The sequence below is a fragment of the Suillus plorans genome (assembly GCF_016647745.1).
Source record: "Suillus plorans strain S12 chromosome Unknown HD556scaffold_27, whole genome shotgun sequence".
Lineage (NCBI taxonomy): Eukaryota > Fungi > Basidiomycota > Agaricomycetes > Boletales > Suillaceae > Suillus > Suillus plorans.
The window spans coordinates 378967-392754 of record NW_024537411.1 but is presented as its reverse complement, the minus strand read 5'-3'; the positions used below and the strand labels follow the sequence as shown (position 1 = coordinate 392754).

Here is a 13788-nt window from a genome sequence, read left to right as displayed (position 1 = left end):
AGCACGAGCAGCAAGAAGTAATATATCAAGCACAGAAGAGACAGAACAACCTTGATGCTATCTTTATTGCAGCAACTATGAATGAAAGGATGGCTGTGGATGATGCTATGCTTGCAGCGCAAACCGGTCATGGTACAGCTACTAATCTTATGCACATGAAGTTTTTGTTTAAATATTTGCAGATGGAGATGACCGTCAATGGCACCGTGATGCGACTCTGCCAAAGCAGAGCATTGCAGATACAGAAACCTCGACTTCTCAATGTGTGTACCTTGCATTGAAATGTTGTTCACACTGTTGATTGATAGTGTGGAGCAGCTACGTCAATGAATATGCTAGGCTCGTTACGCGAGTTGTTACATTCTCACATCAGCCGTTTTTCGTGCCTGCCAGCTGGTCTGATGTTCATGGAAAAGCCAACAACGATTTCTAGCCCTGATCCAGGACCCCTGAATCCGAAAGGTTCCAGTGATTTTTTGAAGCATCAACTGGCCATCGATAAGGTTCTGGAGATGGTCGATTCAGTTTCGTGCGACGGAGATGATTCTGTGCGAGCACTTCGGAAATCTCTGGTGCACGACATTCAGGCACATCAAGCATATTTAGACAATTTCATTTTGGAGAACTGGCAACGTCAGAAAGCAGCCAGTGTAGGTTTACCCCCAGAGGTCCAACATCAACTACCGAATGTTTTGGATAACAGTAAGTTCAAGACTTCTAATCAACGCTATTGCTAAGGATGGCCTACCAGCCCGTCACTTTGGCATACCTGCAACGCCCGGAACCTTCTCAATTTGTCTCCTTTCCTGTGTTTTCATAGCCGTCCTCCTTCATATCCTTGGTTCCCTCTCCCGCCGTAATGCATCCTTTCTTCTCATCGTTATGGGGCGCATCGTAACGAGCAGCGTTCGGAGATTTTGTGCCGACATCAAAGACAAAGTAAAAGACAATGACCTCTTACTTAGAAGGATAGATGCGGCTGCCAGACAGTGGCCATCCGATATTCGCACTGGAATAGAGATGCTCAACATTGATCCTGATATACAGGAGTATGTTTGCTGCCCAAGGGATCACAGTATCTATGGCCCATTTTTCAAGGGCAAAATGGAACAAAATGGTATACCGGACACGTGTCCGTTCCAAGAAACTCCTTCCGATGAGCCATGTCGAGAGCCTCTTTTCCATGAGCCAAAACCTGGGGAGGAACCCAAGCCCAAATCACGGTACATGTATCAGCCTTTCAAATCATGGTTGGGTAGGCTCTTTAGCCGCCCAGATATTTGTCGTGATGTACGCTGGTCTCTCAATCCACCCGCTTCTCGAATGTACGATATTTGGGACGGCGCTGTCCTCCAGAACTTAAAGGGCCCTAATGAGAAACCATTCATCAATCAAGCTGATCAACAAAGCGAATTGCACCTGGTATTTAGTATGTTTATAGACTGGTTTAATCCCTTCGGGTCGAAACAGGGTGGACAACATACTTCAGTGGGCGCTATCTACCTCATTTGCCACAATCTACCGATTCACCTGAGATATAAATTCGAAAATGTGTACTTGGCTGGAATCATACCTGGACCCAGAGAGCCCCGCCAGCATCACCTTAATCATCTGTTACGGCCTCTCATTGACAAATTGCTATGCTGCTGGCACCCAGGTATTACGCTGATGAAAAGCTTCCTCAATTGTGGGTTCGGCGCAATCATCCAGGTAGCACTCATCCCCCTCGTATGCGACTTGCCAGCTGCAAGAAAAGCTGCAGGTTTTGCAGGCCATGGCTTTAATATTGGTACCTTCTGCTCCTTCTGCCTTCAATCATTCAACGACATCGTCAACATTGATGTCTCAACATGGCCGCGCCGCACCTATGAAGATCATCGGGTAATTGCCATGCAGTGGAGAGACGCAGCATCATCGGCTATTCGCAATGAATTATATGCCAAGTTTGCGATTAGGTGGTCAGAATTACTGTGTTTGCCATACTGGGACCCAACGCGTTTCACTGTCCTAGATGCGATGCATAATCTTTTCCTCGGCGATTTAGCCCACCATATACGGAATATCCTAGGTATTGATGCAGATGCTCAGCCCCCTGGCAAAGAGCATATCAAGCCTCATACTACGGTGGAACAGCAAGAGCAGCTGGATACAGCTATTAGTGCAGTCAAGAAAGGCTCCAAAAGTAGTCTCATGCGTTTGCGTCGGGGGTATATCGTTTCTTTGGCAACAGCCAATAATGTTGCGCCAGCGGTCGCAGTCACAAACGACTCTCGAAGCGGAGACAAGGCAAATATCTCGAAGTCACTCTACGTTGATGCTCTTGTCGAATGGGTGAGCAATCCACATCACTTTCTGTCAGGTGTCTGACGCATACATTAGTATAAGATACATCCAGGAGCTGAAATACGCTGCCCGAAGGTGTTTCCTAGCCCTACCATTGATCTTTCTACCGCTTGGGGGAAGAAAGCGAAACTTGTCATACTCCACAAAGGCATATTACAGGAGGTATGGTCGGATATGGCCAAGACCACAATCCCTTCCTGGTTGAATCGTGCACCGGCAAACTTTGGTCATGCGTCCCACGGCAAGATCAAAGCTGATCAATGGCGAACAGTCTGTTTAGTTAACCTTGTGATTACGCTGTGCCGACTGTGGGGTACCCCCGAAGCTGATGAAAAGGAGAAAGCTATGTTGCACAACTTTATCGCGCTCGTTATCACTGTTCGTTGGGCAACTACTCGCTCGACTTCAGAAACCCACATTCAGCTTGTCGAGAAAAATTATGCTTACTATCTGACGACCGCCATCCAGCTTTTCGGGCCAGCAGCGGTGAAGACCAACAACAATCATGCTACACAGCACTTGGCGGAGTGTCTGCGCTCATTTGGACCAGTACACGCTTGGTGGGCATTTCCATTTGAACGATTTAATGGGATGATCCAGAAAACGAAAATGAGAACAAATCGCCAGCTCGGTAGGTACAAGTGCATCATCCTTACCTGCATACTATGGCGCCGCCTCATCAGCACCACTGACTACGTTATGCAGGCGGACAGGTCGAACTCTCATTTATGAAGTCATTTTGCAGAGGGAGCAACCTCAGAGCATTGCTCTTACACAACGAACTACCTGAGGCTATCCAAGACTATCGATCAATAGCCCAGGAGTATTTCGGTACAGACTTCAGAGGAACTTTGCGCCATGACCTACAGGCGATGGCTGGGAGCACAGATGAATACTTTCCAGTGGCGAGGAAAGGCAAGGTTGTTACACTTCCTGCCAGTCCATACGCAAGCCTCGTATCTTGCCTTAACCGGACAAGTGACGGAATTTTCTATCAGCCATATGACCAGCCTCTGGAGGGCGCCCACTGTGTTCACGTAGAACCAAGAGCTGAAACTCGACGAGCGATCAAGCTTCATGGAGACAACTTCACCCCTGCATGGCGCCATGTTGGAAATAGCCAAATTCTTTTACATGCAACAGTGTTAGGGTCAGGCTCACTTGCTCGCGCCGCTCAAATACAGAAGATCTTGGTACACAGTCATCCTGGACTTGGACGATCAACATTCTCAGAAACCTTCTTTGTTGTCAAGCTCTATAGAGAGCTGGACGCCGCCCAGATTCCTCTGGATCCATATCGCATCTTCCATGCATTAGATGCTCGACTATGCATTGATGACCTTGAGCCGGAGGAACTTGTTGTATCAAGCGCTGATATCATAAGTCATTTTGCAAGTTGCTCCATCAACATCGAGGGTTTGAAAGAGCGGTGTCGAGTTGTGCTCTCGCTCGATAGGGTATGTATTGACAGTCTTTGAATAGAACTTCCTTGACGTCGTTGAGACTTTGCAGAGCTAACCGACGCGATCCACAACTACCTCTTGGCACGAAGGGATACTCTGGGATTGTACACAAAAACGAAGCAGAAGGAGTTAGCTTCATGGGATCCAGAATGAATCTGAATGATTTGCAGTCGTTTGTTGGAATTCTCAGTACTCTAACCGTGGCACGTAGAGGAGTGGCTCAACCTGTATCCCTAGTCGGGGGAAATGATCATTGCTAGAGATAGAACGAGCGAGTGCAAACTATGTATTTGGTTAATACAATCAGAGACTGGGCTTTGTGCTGAGAAAGCACCTTCGCTACTAAAAAAGATTCAAATGATATTTGCCTGAGATTTACGCAAATGCTTGCCTTGATTTCCTGATGCCCGACGATCATTTCGTGGTCCCCTGCCATCTCCTTCCACTTCATCAGCATTACTCGCTTTTTCCTTGCCCTTCCGTGATCCTGATTGTGCGATGTCCCCAGTGAGCAGCATCTGTCAATGAAGATGTTTAGAGTATGGGTGTTCAACGGATGTCAAGGACTCACGCTCGAGAATACGGTACTGGACCTTCATACAGATTCGTTTGCGCGCAGTCAGCTTTACACCGCGCTATTGAGAGTGCGATGTCGAAGAGACGTTCGGGCGCTATTTCCTACAGAGGCTGAGGAGAAGACTACGGCGAACGTAGTATACAGACGCGCGACGTCCGAAGGTGATCGGTACTCTTGTAGGGGTATATAACCTAATATTAGTAGAGTGACATAAAAAAAATGAAGCAAGGTATTAATGAAACCCCTCATAGCGCATTTGCACGATCCAATAGGCCTCTGATGCGTCTGCTAAGTCTCTCGGCCTCTATTTTCCGATCAAGGACTTGCTGAGCAGGACTATCCTTCCTCCGCGCCCACATCTTCCCACCTTTACAGTCACTTTCTGCTCTCTTTGCATGAAGAGCGGATAGATCAACAACAGGAGGCGATGAAGAGAATTTGATGACGTCTCAGTAGAAAACCTTAGTTTCTGCGGCGAGCGAGCGAATAGTAGGAGGAGCGGGTGGAAGTTCCGTATCGGATTTGTCTGCGTCAGATTGTCCTGAGGGGCCCAGTGGAGGTGTACGTACACGGCTGATATGTTCTGGGAGATGTGGTAGTGCTTGTATTTCCTTGAGTAGGTCCTGTCCCTTGAGATACGAGTTTTCTGTGCGCAAGAAGCGGACGGTGCCACGAAGAGCCTCGATCTATGTGAGAGTCAGAACAACAATGATAAGATGGGTCTAGACCTGCACGGACCTGCTCCAGAAGGCGTGGTGTCTCCACATTACCCTCCATGGGGACATTCTCTGAATCAACAGGTTTTGTGCCATCAGCTGGACATGGCAAGTTATCAGACCGTGCAATTGACCCCAATATAAAGAACCATACCTAGTCGCTCCGAACCGCAACCAACGCCTTCAGTTTCGCATTATCTTGCTTGAACGTATCCAGGTCTGCCTGCAGTTGCTCCATTGGCTCTTCGTATGCACGTTCCTGCTTGCGCGCTTTCGAAAGCTCAATCTCAAGATCTCCAACGGCTCCATGCGCTCGATCTTCACCCCTGACTCCTGTATCACTTGGTCTTTCGTCTTGAGACTCCGTACAAATCCTTGTATTTCCTCCTGCAGCTGTGCAGCTTTCTGCTCGGCTTCGGCATTGATAGCCATGCTGGCTCTGATCTCCTCAATTCGTAGGACCCACGGTGGTGTGCCAGAGACTTGGCCATCGTTAGCATGATATTTGACGAATATCAAAGTTAAATGAAGCCTACTCTTGAACGCGTTCTCAGGTTCCATTGATAAAGGGAGTAACTTGTTGCACTCCGCTGATAACTGGGCAATAGCTTCACCAACCGCCTCGAAGCAAGAGGTCCCAAGTTTCATGTCCTTGGCGACAGTGGACATTGCAGTCTGCCTGGCGTACGACAACACTGTTGCAAGCTGAAACGGAGCCTTGGCACTACGGGCGTCGCTAAGGTGTGGAATTACTTGTTGGGCGAGCTACAGTTATACAAATAAGTAGTCTTCTTCAGAAAGGGGAGCAAAAACACAAACAGAGATACCAAAGTTGACTAGCTCGGGAACTGCGTTGCTGAGAGTTTTGAGTTGCTGAACGAGATATGACTTGAGTGCAGAAGACTCCTGGATGATGTCATCGAGGCGCTTTGTAAGTTTCCTGTATCAGAGGCGATTTTACTGTGAACGGCGCTAATAATTGTGGCGAGCTGATAGTGCTGATGGCGAGTTGATATGAGCGCTGACGCTGACGCTGAGCTGCGCTGCAGCGCCAGAGCAGCGAATATTCATTTGAATCACATGAGCGGGCAAACGAGAAAAAGAGAAGCCCGAACTATAAAACACAAAGTCTGAGGAAATGTGACATCAGTATTCTGCGGCTGCAGTGGCGACCTTGGAACGAAAGTTTTACATCCCATGTATATCCCTAACCCCGTTGCCTGACGAACAAAGTGTTAAAAACCGAGCTGGCCATGAGTTGGCCATACATGCGGACATGGTTTAAAATTGAGATTGCGTGTATAGAGGAGCTACAATGTGTTTGCCACATAAAATCACGGCCGTCCGGATTGGGTTTCAATGATCTTGCAGTGATTTAACATTTTGCGCTTCAATTGGGATCCCGACCCGTGGCGTCACGTCTTTGAGTTCAGACGAAGAATGGCAAGCCTTCCTATATGATTTAGAATCTAAAATAAATGGTCTAAAACTAGTGGGATAGTGTTAACCTTGATATTTTACACTTCGTCGTCGTCGAGGATTCCTCTCTCCTTTAAAATTTCTGCACCGCATCTACTGCGCCACCTATCCATATGTTGTATTACATTCCCACCCCGTTTGATCTTCATCTGAACGGCTTTACCTTTTCGACTTTGCCCGCAGTGTCTTAAATATTGCGGGCCCTGTAGTGTGATGCATGATCATGCGCTGGATCCTTTCTCGAGACAGCGTTAGTAGCTCCGAGCCTCCTCGTGTGTGTCATCCAACACTGATGTATGGCTTGCTCTTCTAAAAGTGTGCTCAAACTCCAGACAGTTGGTATCTCGTATCTGTGTTGGTTTGAAATATCAACGCCAGGGTATCCTAATCAGAATGGTGAACAGAAGTTGAGCTCCTTCAGGCGTCCATTTTATGACTTGATTTCGTTCCAATGACCAGCGACGACCATGTCCATCCTTGCGCTTCGCACAGATACCGATGACAGCATATCAAGTAGTTGAAATGCTAGTTATTCCTCCTCGGGCCTCCATCTGTAATAAGATACTGGCCATTGGAGTCCAACTTGAAAGCTCAGGCTGAGGCTCTTTTCGTGTCGCGCACTCGATGTTGGGTATCGCGCACTCGATGTGTATCGCGCAGTCTATTAAAATGGCATCATAGATGACAGCATATAAGGTAGTTGAAATAGTTATTCCTCCACGGGGCATGACGATTTGAATTTGCGTCCAAATGATATCAAGCCGGTAAAGTCTTGCCACAATACTGCCAGCAAGGTGGGTAAACAATTGCAACAAGAATGTGGTGCATGACAGGCTTCCAAGTCTTTCATGTGGCCCGAAGGAATGGTGACTTATTGCAAGTAGTTCCGAGCTTCTGGGGCTGCAAGCGATCTCCAGACGCACATCGCAACAATGAATGGTATTAGATAGTACGGGAAGAGCGGCAGTTGAATGGAGAAATACAAATAAATAAAGGCTACCCTGAAGAAAGTCGAGCAAAAATGGCCATTAAGCTCTGAGCCTCATGGTTGAAAGGATTATACGGCGCGAATTGCCAGCATCTTTTATAAGCAAAAGTCATGCTAAAGTCAACTAAGGTAAAGAAGGATAACGTACCCTGGGTGGTTGAGAATAAGAGCTGGGAACATCTCAATACAGCCTTGAGGAATCTTGGGCCAATGGACAGAAGTGGTGCGATCATGATGCGAGACAACAAAAGGAAGCAAAAAGGTCATGTCAGAGTGTTCACTGATGCGACCGACGCTGGCTGTCATACTTCAGTATTTAAGAGGCCGGAGAAAGAAGATCCGCACCTGCAATCAATTCGAGAAGGTCCAAGTGGGATATAATCGAGCTGAGCAGCGCGGGGGTAAGCGCCCTGATCTGTGCCTGCATGACGGTAACCAGCGCAGGTCCAAACGAGAGTCCCTCGCGTAGAGCACTTGAAGAAAAATTGGACTCATCCTGTTCATGAGTGATGAATTGCGGGCGAAATGGTGGGAAAATAGAAGTACCTACCATAATCCATGCCGCCACCAAACTCGTTATTGAAATTATGGATTCCTTGATAGTCTTAGTATCAGGGTTAGCTTCAGTTGCGGCAACCTCCGCCAAAGCATTCGCAGAGAAAAAAGTAGCATCCTCCTCGAGGTGCACATTCAATTGCGCGAGGAGCGAGCGCACATAGTCGAGGAAAGGCAGAAGAGCGGGGTGACCGACAATGACAAGAGGCGCACATGCATAAACGCGATTCAGACCACGAATGAGTGTGTTCTTCATTAGTGCCATCAGATGAGGTAAAGCATAGCGTGAGTCAAGATTTTCGAGATCGTCTGGGATAGAAGGGAGAACAGGAAGAGGATAGGTAAGTGCGGAGGACATGCTGGAGTAAGATAATACTGATGAGGATATGTGACATCTTTGATGTCTGTTATATATGCAAGGAGATGGGTTGCATCATTATGTCTTGGACACGTGAATAGAGCTATGGTCGTCTAGCACTCCAACAAAGAGTCGGTCGACGCCACAAGTTATCGTCGATCAAAGGCATGACTAGACTGGTCGCGATGATCGCCATGAAAGAGGTCTTTGTTCAGGTTGCAATGAGACTTCGTGGTTCCACACCAAGAACAATTTGTTGATTTCGACTTGCGTAGGTTCAAATATCATGCTGACCGTTCTTTTAAAGTTGATTTGTTGTGATAGTTATGCTGTCCGCCAAGTTGTAGATCATCCACATAGATATTATAGGACCTATTGGCTTTATTGAAGCATATGAATTAATTCTCTCGAAGATGAAACGGCTTTAATACCAAGGTTGGCAAGCTGCTCGAGACTGATTTCACATTCATTCCACCATTTGCAAGTTGCAACAGTCTCCAGTGATATCAGCTACGATATTGAAGTTCTACAATCGCTTGACAACATCAATGCCGAGTTTGCTGTTGTAATGGGGAAGCAACGATGCACCCGGGAGAATTTGCCTTGGGCTGGGATGTGAATGAGACGGAAGTATTACATAGAAGGGAGAGTCACGAAACCACCGCGTGTTGATAAGGGACTAGTGCCGGCACTAGCAGTACTTGGTAGACGAGATAATGCAGAAGCATACTAAGAACTTGGGTGGTCTCACATCAATATTAATATTGTAGCACAAAGCTTGAAGTGCCATGAAAATTTTCTTTGATTCCGCCAAGTTCTGCCGGCAGAACTGCTTCTGTCCACAACACAAGCGGCCCGCACAAGTATCGAAGAGTGTCGTAATTCAGGAAGGCAGACAACACGGATCTGCTGGGTAGAGGTGCTCACGTGATGGGAGCTGAGCACACCATCGCAAGTGTTCAGCACGCCATGACTGTTGCAAAGTATAAGTAAGATGGACATTGATTGAAACGTGGCCGTCACTTTGACCGCATCCATCATGAACATGGTCCACTGTGCACTTACCATCGGCTACACCCTCATCAGTATTTGACATCATGAACGTCTTCGCCTACCGAGTTGGGAATTACCGTCAGTCCACACTGACACCCATCTATACCGTCACATGTAGTGACTCACCAGCCCATAGAAGAGCTGAGCGCTGACATTTCATCCAAATTCCCATTGTAACACGTCAACAATTTTCCGCAACGGTCGCACGATGATCTTTTTTACAGATCGCACAATTAACATTCTCAAGCGCATTACTCACCCCAATGTAATCAACAGGTAAGTAGCTTATCACGAGTTTTCGTTCGCCTTTTTTAGATTCCGTAAATCATCGATGCCGATATTATCCGACCACTGGTATCGTGTCATCGTCCTTGTGACCTTCCCATCCGGCGTTAAGGCTTCTCTTGCGCTTTCAAGTCGCACTTGGCTCGATTTTTGCACTCGTTTCAGGTTATCATTCGCTTCTCACATCAAATTCTTAACCTTTCTTCATGCGCCGGAGCACACAAACCACCCTTCCTATACTGCATCCGATGGATGTTGTCCTCGTGTCTGTCATCGGCATTACCTCCGAACTCGATGGATGATCTCATTTATCGTCATACTGCAAGTGATATGGTGTCCATTGGGTGACGACCCCTCCATAATTCGGATACTAGCTCATTACTCTGTTTGTACGTATATTATGCGCATTCCTATAAAATCCATGTTTCACCTCTTGTGGATCTGCATTGAGTTCTGAGCTCTTCAATACCATCATCCTTCACACTGAATATTTTGACTGCAAACTGTTGTACAGCATCACTATGTTCTACCCCTCTGATTCCTCTCTATCCAACTCCCCATTGACCTCCAGGTCGAATACACCATCCTCCGTATCTGACTTCCAGCTCACCAAAAATTTCCTCCTCTCCCCTACGCTGCTCGACATACAATTCTTGAGAGATTTTTCCAAGAAGTTGGATAAGGGATCCGAGGACAGGATTGTGATTCATGTTAACCATTCTGATGCATTTACCAGTGGATGGATTCAAGAAGCTATCAAATCATTACCTTGTGTTGATCTTGAGGGAAAATACTGGGAGAAGCACAATGTTGACGGTAACGCACAAATCTAACCTCGTGAGACAATAATACTGACTCATCGTAGAAAGCTGTTATTTCACTGAAACGTGCGAGGGCGTTGAATTTGATGAATGGTTGAAAGTTTGCACGAAAACTGGCAAACTTGTAAGTTATAATTTTCTCAAAATTTCTGTTTGCTTTCTCTTGTACCTTGATAGTGGAAGTAGATGACATTTTTGTCTTCCACGTCGCTTATATTTTTCTCCATTCCATTCTGTGCCGCTCATTCTCTTCATCGTAGACAAGCGCAACACAAGCCTTGAATATCTTCGCTTCCGTTGGCCTCCGTTCGATCTTTGGACAATCTTCTCCATGTGGAGAAAGCACCTTATACGTCCTCGAGCGCCCGTCTATATCCTTCCCGCCTCTTGATCTTACGAGCCCATGGGGTGTCCCCACGAAACAAGTATGTCGATCTTTTTCGTGGCTCTTGTTTGGTGGTTGATGGATAGCGTTGCAGGAATGGAAGGACGTATGGGCTGCCTGGGATCTTGTTACGCTTGGCATGATCCCAAGCGTCATGTTACACCAGAAACCTATCGACTTGCGACACAAATGCTTGTTTTACATTGGGCACATACCTACGTGAGTTTTACATCGAGGTGCTTTCTCGGTTGCGTCTGAGTGTCGAAACAGATTCCTCGACATGCTTATGGCCCGTGCTCTCAACCAGTCGAACTCTGAGCCTTATTTCGCGCAGATCTTTGAGGTTCCAACCATTTTTTTTTAGTTCAAAGCATCGTTCCTGACTCCTTTTACATTAGCGGGGCATTGACCCTCATGTCGATGATCCGGAACACTGTCATGTATGTATTTACTTTCCTCGTTTGTTTTTCCCTGATGTCAATTTTGTATTAAAGAGACACTCTGAAGTTCCTACAAAGGACGAGGATTGGCCTGCCCTTGGAACGATCCTTGCCTTCCGCGACCGTGTGCGTGGGCGCCTTCTGGCGTTATATGATGATTTAGCATCTGGAAAGCGCAAAATCAACAGGAATATCGGCCGCATGCTTGCGATGACCCTTGAACATGAGGGGTGGCACATCGAGGTCAGTATAATATTTCTCTATTTGTATTGATCGAGTCCTAAAGGTGTTTGGTATGGCATAGACACTCCTCTACATGCTCATCCAGCGTGCTGGAACAGGGACGCTCCCCCCGCCAGGATTCGTCACCCCGCCATGGGAAGCTCTGTCTGCACAATGGGATGTCTCACACACAGCCCCTTCTTCATCGACTGTCACTCTTGGTCCTGCTACCATCACGTTCGGGCACGACGATTGCGAGGGTAATGATTTCGATGAAGGCGTGTGCGACCAGGTTGAGGGACACGAGTTTGGCTGGGACAATGAAAGCCCTTCCCGACAGGTGCAGGTGGGGAAATTCCATGCCGAGTGGAGGCCAATCAGCAATGAAGAGTTCTATGCTTGGTGGCTGAACAGGAAGGAAATCGGTCTGCCACCCAGTTGGGTGGAAGGAGAGGAAGAAATTCAAGTTCGTTATTCAATCAGCTATGGGTGGCTGGGACTGATTAAAATTGCCAGGTGCGGACTCTCTACGGTCCTGTGCCACTAGGTGTCGCGAAGCACTGGCCGGTGCTTACGAGCTACGATATGCTCTGTGAATATGCGAAGAGTAAAGGCGGACGACTACCCACCGAACCGGAGTTAAGGCTTTTCCTCGACACATATGAGGTTGGATTCGAGGGTGGCGCGAATGTAGGCATCAGAAACTGGCACCCCGTTCCGTAAGTCACTATGCATTCTCAATTATTATCTTATTTCACACATTTGGTTACAAGAGCGACTACTGGTCTTGAGGCAAACGGCGGTCGTGGAAGCAATGGTGGTGTCTGGGAATGGACTTCGACGCCGTTCAATACCCACGATGGATTATCACCAACGGAACACTTCCCAGGGTACTCAATAGATTTCTTTGATGGGAAACACCATGTTGTTGTAAGTCTTGGCCATCCATCATCTTGCTGTCGGTTGACATAATGGGTTATGCAGCTTGGAGCATCGTACGCTACGATTCCGCGCCTTGCTGGGCGGCGGACAGCCAGAAACTTTTATCAGCACAATTATCCATACCCGTGGGTCGGTGGGCGGATAGTATATGATGCGTGAGGATGAGTGTGCTGGTTCTTTGTAAAGCAATTCTGTAAGTAGACAATGTATTGTATATCTACCTCCTGCCTCGCCGACATTTGATATGTCGTTTCTGAGATGGGCACATTATATCAAGCCTGCCGTTAGAATGTTACAACATCTCGCAAGATAAGCTGACCAACTTCGGCTTTGAACTTCGTCCCTCATGAGCGCTTGCTTTGGCTCGTATTACTAAGCGTGTGACTTGTTGACCCCTATATGTCAATGTTGCCCCTATCGACATAGGGTCGCTTATATATTGGACACCACTTTCCGACTACCTTTGACAATAACCATAATGGCGACCTGCAGTGGATGTACATGCGCTAGCGAATGCCCGTGAGTATTCATTTTCTTGTTGCAACTATCTCACACTTAAACTTTCTTACAGAGCTTGTGGCCCCTCGGGGACTGGCTGTGCTTGCCCAAAGAACCAGTGTAACTGCCAGAAATGCGTCAACAGCGCACATTCAAAGAAGGTACAGTCATAATAATTTTGACACTGGTCTTGTAATAATACTAACTGCAACCCGGTGCAGTGCTCTTGCGCTGGCACAGGGGAAAATTGTGAATGTTCCAAGCAGGGTGAAGTGTGTGCTTGTGAGTCAAAGTGATCATTCCAGTTAGCATGGAGCGAATTCAGAGGCGACGGTCCGTCGTGGCCGTTCAAAGTATTGTACAATGTCTGTTGATATATTGCAAGAGAAAATCATGGCTTCCGTGAAATATTGAATAATAACATGCTCGACGACATGTGGTGAGTGTCTCTACTGAGTAACTAAGTTGCAAGTATCTTCATCTTTCCAACACTATTGCTTGCAGTACACGCTACTACTACGACTACTCGTTCTTTGTAACTTTATGCTCTCCTGTCCGCACTGTGTAGCATTCGTGCTGTTATCTATGATACCCTGACACTGAGCTAGGCACACTGACAACAGTGATATTTCTGCCAGTGCTGAGTGCCCTGCTTGGCCTGAA

The 13788-nt window shown here is 47.1% G+C and overlaps 5 protein-coding genes across 5 annotated transcripts; 3 read left to right on the top strand and 2 right to left on the bottom strand.

The window, feature by feature from the left end:
* Positions 1 to 2016: 2016 nt before the first annotated feature.
* Positions 2017 to 3821, top strand: HD556DRAFT_1237169 (uncharacterized protein; the record flags this gene model as incomplete). Its single annotated transcript, XM_041297879.1, has 3 exons — positions 2017 to 2331; positions 2380 to 2974; positions 3049 to 3821. The coding sequence occupies 3 exons, from the start codon at positions 2017 to 2019 to the stop codon at positions 3819 to 3821; spliced, it is 1683 nt and encodes a 560-aa protein (XP_041160444.1).
* Positions 3822 to 4832: 1011 nt separating this feature from the next.
* On the bottom strand, positions 4833 to 6377 carry HD556DRAFT_1476117 (uncharacterized protein; the record flags this gene model as incomplete). The annotated part of the gene is made up of 5 exons (XM_041308530.1): positions 4833 to 5069; positions 5122 to 5198; positions 5309 to 5864; positions 5919 to 6039; positions 6292 to 6377. 5 exons carry the CDS (start codon positions 6375 to 6377, stop codon positions 4833 to 4835), a joined length of 1077 nt encoding a protein of 358 aa, XP_041160443.1.
* A 1197-nt stretch (positions 6378 to 7574) lies between these two features.
* On the bottom strand, positions 7575 to 8479 carry HD556DRAFT_1308264 (uncharacterized protein; the record flags this gene model as incomplete). Its single annotated transcript, XM_041300106.1, has 4 exons — positions 7575 to 7659; positions 7715 to 7865; positions 7912 to 8062; positions 8117 to 8479. 4 exons carry the CDS (start codon positions 8477 to 8479, stop codon positions 7575 to 7577), a joined length of 750 nt encoding a protein of 249 aa, XP_041160442.1.
* Positions 8480 to 9943: 1464 nt separating this feature from the next.
* Positions 9944 to 12958, top strand: HD556DRAFT_445352 (C-type lectin protein). Its single transcript, XM_041310622.1, has 11 exons — positions 9944 to 10633; positions 10683 to 10762; positions 10899 to 11063; positions 11118 to 11242; positions 11294 to 11366; positions 11422 to 11463; positions 11518 to 11706; positions 11768 to 12151; positions 12202 to 12404; positions 12459 to 12615; positions 12670 to 12958. Exons 1-11 carry the CDS (start codon positions 10339 to 10341, stop codon positions 12784 to 12786), a joined length of 1830 nt encoding a protein of 609 aa, XP_041160441.1. The 5' UTR covers positions 9944 to 10338; the 3' UTR covers positions 12787 to 12958.
* Positions 12959 to 13105: 147 nt separating this feature from the next.
* On the top strand, positions 13106 to 13421 carry HD556DRAFT_1236988 (uncharacterized protein; the record flags this gene model as incomplete). The annotated part of the gene is made up of 3 exons (XM_041297865.1): positions 13106 to 13146; positions 13199 to 13286; positions 13347 to 13421. 3 exons carry the CDS (start codon positions 13106 to 13108, stop codon positions 13419 to 13421), a joined length of 204 nt encoding a protein of 67 aa, XP_041160440.1.
* Between the last annotated feature and the right edge of the window lie 367 nt (positions 13422 to 13788).